Raw genomic sequence first — 6,897 nt, forward strand, 5'->3', positions numbered from 1 at the left:
GGTGAATGCCCCATGCACTCGCCATGAGCTGGAAATGTCATTGCCTGTGCTTCCGGTTTCCCTCTTTCCCTCCCTGTCATCTACTCCATCCCTCTAACTTCAGTTCTGAAGAAGTCAAATCGGACCCAAAAAGTTAATTCTCTTTCTCTCTTCATAGTTGCTGCCATAACAGCTGAGTTTCTCCTGCACTTTCTGCTCTTCTTTGACTTCTCTGTTTTTACTTCTGGGGATAGGCAGACCACTAACTATCTTTACAAAACTATCAACACCCACAGCTAGCTCCACTACACTTCTCCATCACAGAATCAGTACTGCAGAAATCTTATGGTGCAGATGGAGCCTATCATGTGAGCACTGGCTCTTCAAATCAGCAGTGTTCCTTATTGTCAATCTTCTGCTTTTTCTGTTACGTTCTCTCACTTCCCTATTTCCTTGCATCTGATCTGATGATGTAAACTTCCACAATCATGCTTCTGACATGTCATCATTTTGCCACCACCGGGTGCACCTTCCCGGTATGGTCGACGGTTCTTCCAACATGCCCAGTCTGTTTCACACACTCCTACCCCTTGCAACCACAAACCCATTCTCCTCTTCTCTCCCTTTTCAGCATTCTGGAGGGACCTTTTTCTCCATAATGCCTTGCTCTGTTCCTCAGTCTCCCCTCCTCCCTCCCAGACACACCTTTCTGGGCAAAGGTAGCAGATGGAAAACCTATTCTTTCACCTGCTCTTATCTCCCCAAGCAATTCTTCAAAATGAAACAGTGATTCATTTGTCTTACTTGCAACCTAGTCTTTTTTCTTTTAATTCAGCCACGGAGCATGGGCATTGTTGGCCAGGCCAGCATTTATTGCCTGCGCCTGACTACACTTGAAGGTGGGAGTAAACTGCATTTTTGAACCATTGCAACCCACTTAGTGTAGGCAGATCCACAATGCTGTTCAGGAATTTGACCCAGCAACGCTGAAGGAGTGGTGACATATTTTCAAGTCAGGATAGTGAGTGTCTTGGAGGGGAACTTGGAGTGATGGATCACTCTGTCAAAATCCTGGAATTCCCTCCCTAAGGGCATTGTGAGTCTACCTACAGCACATGGACTACAGCGGTTCAAGAAGGCAGTTCACCATCAACTTCTCAAGGGGCAACTAGGGACGGGCAATAAATGCTGGGCCCAGCCAGTGATGTCCATATGCCACAAGTGAATTAATAAAACATTTTTAAACTGCTTCTACACTCTCTCAAATGTATTCGCATATTTCCTATGATCTGTCAACCACAACTGTATGTAATCCTCCAGCTGAGGTCTAACAAGTATCTTGTACAAGTTCCACATCACCTCCCTGCTCTTGTATTCTATGCCCTGATTAACAAAGCTCAGGACACAATATACTTTCCCCAATTCTCTTGCTACCTGTCCTGCCCCTTCAATGACCTGAACACATATACAGCCAGGTCCCTCTACCTCTGCACTCCCCTTTTAAATTTTACTTCTAATTTATGTCGTCATTTAATGTGCTTCTGACCAAAATTCACAAGTTCACACTTCTCTGCATTAGAGCTCATCTGCCACCTTTCCATCCACTCCACTAGGAAAATGTCCTTTGGAATTCTACATTGGCCGGCTGACGGTTTACAATTGCTCCAAAATTTGTGCCATTTGCAAACTTTGAAATTGCACACCCCGCTGCACACCAAATTGATGACAAATTTAGCAAAGTAATAGACAAAAGACTGTCCCTGTTTGGCACAGCCACTGAGGTTGAGTTTGTACCTCTGTTTGCCTGTTACATTCAGCTGTTTTCTTGGCCATTTCCAGCTCAAACTCTGACCTCGTTTGTTCCAACAATTGCTGCAATGAGCTCACTTGTTCCCTCACAGTCTGCAATTCCGCACAAAGTTCTTCATTTTCCTTTGCAAGGGATGCCAGCTGCTCCTTGCTGTCCCGTGCGCTCTCCATCTGGCAAGCTGCATCATCCTCTTGCTGCTTTGTCAACCTGACAATCTGTCCCTCCAGTTCAACCTTCTCAGCAGACAGCTCTACCAGCTGTGCTTGTAATTGCTTCACCTTTTCCTGGGCCCTCTCCATCTCACCTTGAGATTTGTCATTAGTCAGCTCAACTTTTGCAGTATTGTCCTTTAGGTACAGCAGGTCCTCCTCGAGAATGGAAACTGTCTTCCTCAGGTCTTCCTTCTGTTGCTCCAGTGCTTCCCTCTCAGCTTCAATGGTCTCAATTCTTCCCAGCATTTCTTGAACCTGGAGCCTATGACCGTTCTCCAGCTCTTCCATTTGCTTCTTAACCCTGGTGACTTCCTGATCAGATTGCTCAAGAGCAGAAAGGACTGCGCTCAGCTCTCTCTGTGTAGTTGTTCTCTCCTTGCAGACCTCCTGCAAACTCTGTTTCAGTTCAGCACTTTCAGGATGTACCACCACCATTTCTGTGTGATTTCTTGCAGATGTTGCCAACTCCACCTTCATCTCCGCCTCATGAGCCACGTGTTGGTCTTTCAATTCTGTTGTTTGGTTTTCTGTGCTTGATTGTTCTGCCATTAACATATGGAGCTGGGCCACAGTTTCCTCTAGTTTCTGTTTGGCTTCTAACTTCTCTGCATTTGAAGCTTCTAATTTCTGAGTAATCTCCTCCAATTTGTCCTTCAAAACATTTAGATCTTCCCTTTCCCTTGCGGCAATGTTTGTGTTCTCCTCTTTCACCATGGCCTGTTGGTCTTCCAACTTCAAGGCTGTGAGGATTTCCAAACTTGCAGTCTCTTCCTGTTTGAATTCAGTCCTTTCCAGCTCTTGATCGACCAACTCATGTTGGCCTTCCCTCAGGTTTTCTTCAGGATTCCCATTGTCGATTGCCAGCTTTAACTCCCTGCCATTAGGAGAGAGAAAAGCAGCACCACTCTGTTGAAGCAGCTGTTTCTCAGGAGTTTGGAGTTTGCTGATCGCTGACCGAAGTGAGATGACACACATTGTTAATTCTTTGACTTCCTGTTGGCTTGCTTTGTACTTTTCTTCAAGTGAATTGTTGACAGACTCCATGCTTTGCAGCTTGATCTGTAGCTCTTCCATCTCATTCAACTGATGCCGATTTTCCAAATTGATCTTACTCTGAAATTGAACCGGAATTGGCTTTTTGTTTCTCAGTTCCTCCTTCGCTGTTTTGAGCCTTTCGTCAGTACCTCCTTTCAATCCATCATCTTCCTTTTGATGTTTGCCGAGCGTGAACTTCAGTTTCTCCAACTCTGCCTCATGGATCTGCTGGGCTGCTGCCATCTTTTCTACCTGCTCCTTTCTCAGTAACATATTCTCGTGATCTTTCTCAACCATGGCTTGTTTCAGTTCATCAAGAATCTTATCCATTTCCTCAACTGTTTCATTCAGGAAGTTATTACTGTCCTCCAACTGCTCCACCTTGTTTGATTGTTCCTCAATATTCTTCTGCAATTCCTTCAAGTTTGAGATCTCTTGCTGAAGTTTGGAGGACTCCTCCTCATGGGTCTGCTCTCTCTCTTTGAGTAGAAAGTTTAGTTGCTCAATGACACACTTTTTCTCAGTTAGATCTATGCTGAGTTTCTCTAAGAGAGACCACTGGTCTGATATAACTTCAAGTTCAGTCTCTCTCTTCTCATCTGTTGTTAAGGTGGATACAACTTCCTGAGATCTCTGAACTGCAACTCGGCTGCTCCCTCTGGGCACTTCTGATCCAATAGGCTCTTGCTTCAAGTTGCTAACCAATCCTATGTTCTGTTCTTCATGCCGGTGCACCTGCTCATCATGTTCAGATTGTAGTTGTTGACATGGATTTGACCTGGAGCCATTACCATACACTTCCAGATTTGGTTCTTGGTTTCCTTGCAGATCACTGAGGCCCTTTGAAGCACTGTGTGTTGCCGATGCTCCTGATGGTATTCCTGGTACTTCAGATTTCATGGAACTCTGCATCCTTCCGATAGCCGCTGGCTTCTCATGCTCAGGTTCCTTTCCTAGCCAGTAATTTGGCTTCTTGAACAGCCCCTGAATGTGAAGCCAATATCATCAACGTTAAATATCAGATGTTAAGCAATAATCATAGAACAGTCCTTTCTCCACCTCCATTAACATGGAAGGTGGAAAATGATCAATAAGATGAAGTGGATTCAACAGGAAGGTCACGGACAGCATTTTTATTTACAAAGTAAGCATTTATTTTGAATTAAAACCATGCTGCAAAGGTTATGATGCAGTGTAGAGGAAGACTTACTCCGTATCTAACCCCCTGCTATCTCTGTCCTGCTGTGATGAAAAGTCATTCTAGAGTTGAAACGTTAGCTTGCTTTCTCTCCATGGATGCTGGGTGACCTGCTGTGATTTCCAGCATTTTTTTGATTTCTGTCCTTGTCCTGGGAGTGTTTGATGAGGACAGTGTAGAGGGAGATTTAGTCTGTATCTAACCCTGTGCTGCCCCTGTCCTGGGAATGTTTGATGGGAACAGTGTAGAGGGAGCTTTACTCTGTATCTAACCCTGTGTTGTCCCTGTCCTGGGAGTGTTTGATGGGGGGGGGGGGGCGCAGTGTAGAGAGAGCTTTACTCTGTATGTTACCCTGTGCTGTCCCTGCCCTGGGAGTGTTTGATGGGAGGTACAGTGTAGAGGGAGATTTACTCTGTATCTAATCCCGTGCCGTCCCTGTCCTAGGAGTGTTTGATGGGACAGTGTAGAGGGAGATTTACTCCATACCCAACCCTGGGAGTGATTGAGGGGGTAGTGTCAATGGAATTTATTGCATATCTACCTTGGTGTTATACCTGAAACTAAAGACCAGAAGTGGCAATGTTTGCTTTTCCCAGAATTTCAGAAACACAATAAAATTAATTCATTGGACACCACTTTGAAGATGCTCATTACCTTAAACAGGTTGTTGAATGGAACTCTATTTGTTGTTGTCCTCCTGGGAATCTTATATTCGCTGTAATCAACAGAAGAGTAGGGGGTTTGATTAATGATAATAATAATTATATATTCAATTTTACTTATACAAATAGCTTAACTCATTTGGCTGTTACTGTAAAATATTAGTATTAATATTAAAAAAATTAGTATCCACAGATATTCACCCACTCTCCTCCACCTCCAATACTCAGTAGCAGCAATGTGTACTATCTACAAGACTCACTGCAGAAATTCACCATGGTTCCATGGACAAATGCATGACCACCTCCATCCAGAAGGATAAGGGCAGAGATACATGGGAACATCACAACCTGCGAGTTCCCCTCCAAGCCACTCACCATTTGGACTTGGAAAAATATCTGTTCTGAGGAAGGGTCACCGGACCCGAAACGTTAACTCTGTTTTCTCCTCCACAGATGCTGCCAGACCTGCTGAGCTTTTCCAGCAACTTTGTTTTTGTTGGAAAAATATCGCTGTCCCTTTGGTGTCGCTGGGTCAGAATCCTTGCAGTAAGTGTGAGGCAGCATAGAGAACAGTGTGGCGTTGATCCTCGCTGGGTGGAGAAGGTAACTGACCTTCTTCTGGCATTGCTGGCTGTTCCTCCATTCCTGAATTGACGTTGGCTATGCTGGCAATCTCAACTGAGCTGCCAGGGTCTCGTGGTCTCTTCGGCTTGGCCTTCCCTGGAGCTCCCCATCCACCTGGATCTCAAGGGCCTTAACAGAGAATCATTACACATTTCCCCCTTCTCGAATATCTTTGAAATAACTGTCCGTTGATGAACAGGACAGCCTCAGAATGTCAGTTCTTGTCTGAGTGCAGGGCAGTATTTTAAAGATGCTGCAGGATGCCAGCTTTTCAGCAGGTATTCAGTAAGTGGCAACATTCTTCTGGGAATGACAGCTGGTAGAACGGGTCTAGAATTGGGCAAGGCCAGGGCAACAGGAGTAGGAAAGGTTGTTAATGAGGCAATGTTTAGGGGATGCAGTTACTGGAATAGAAAGTGAAAACTTCAGGCTAATGTTCTGAGTTCGTTAGTTCAAATCGCATCAGATTATTAAATCTGAATTCAATAAAATATTTATCAAAAAAGCCCATGGTGACTATGAAATCATTGTTGATCATTGTGAAAAACCATTTGATTCACTTGAGGGAAGGAAACAGCCACCCTTACCCGATCTGGCCTACACGTGACTCCAGACCCACAGCAATGTGGGACTGTACTCTTAACTGCCCTCTGGGCAATTAGGGATGGGCAATACATATTGGTCGAGTCAGTGTCACCCATTTCCCATAAAAAAGTTTGGTAAGATGCGACGAGAGATCTTCTTTGGCTTCACAGAGAGAAACCCTCCTTGAAACTAATTGTTATTATTACTCTCACAGAGTAACACAGAGCCAGCGCACCGCTCAGAGTAACACAGAGCCAGCGCACCGCTCAGAGTAACACAGAGCCAGCGCACCGCTCAGGGTAACACAGAATTTGTAGTGGGTTGAAGTTTACCTATAGTGAATAACCAATACCGAGGAGTGAGTTACAGATTGGGATCTATTCGAGGGGTTCGGAGTGGTTTTGTATATATAAAATAACAGATACTCAGGAGTGACTTACTTCCAGACTGGAATCTTAGCAACTGGTATGGGTGATTATATGTAGAATAAAAGATCCCTGGGAGTGAGTCACAGACTGGAATGGAATTGAAGGGTCTAGGGAATGGGATTATAAACAGAGTAACATAAAGCCAGAGTAAGCGTTCTTTTGTGAATTCTATCTTGTTTTTGCTGTTCCTTTCACAAGGCTGTCAATTTCCCTTTTTGCTCATGATTTAATGAGGTCAGCAGACTCTCCAAATGGTTTTGTTTCCGTTTTACAAGACAACAGATGGTTTCCTTAAAAGGCTACCAAAAGGACCCTTAACCCCAGTGAGAGTCAGTGTGTGTGGGACTGTACCCCAGTGAGAGTC

The 6,897-nt window shown here is 44.5% G+C and overlaps 1 protein-coding gene across 1 annotated transcript in view; it reads right to left on the reverse strand.

Moving 5' to 3' along the window:
• Positions 1-1,710: 1,710 nt before the first annotated feature.
• LOC109935308 (FYVE and coiled-coil domain-containing protein 1-like) overlaps positions 1,711-6,897 on the reverse strand; it is a 40,732-nt gene continuing 35,545 nt past the window's right edge. The window contains exons 8-9 of the mRNA XM_048599286.1: positions 4,889-4,949; positions 1,711-4,020 (exon numbers count right to left, since the gene is read on the reverse strand). Of these exons, the coding sequence (XP_048455243.1) occupies positions 1,711-4,020; positions 4,889-4,949 (2,371 nt within the window). The remainder of the gene's footprint in view (positions 4,021-4,888; positions 4,950-6,897) is intronic.

This window comes from Rhincodon typus, chromosome 7, assembly GCF_021869965.1.
Source record: "Rhincodon typus isolate 14 chromosome 7, sRhiTyp1.1, whole genome shotgun sequence".
Taxonomy (NCBI): Eukaryota; Metazoa; Chordata; class Chondrichthyes; order Orectolobiformes; family Rhincodontidae; genus Rhincodon; species Rhincodon typus.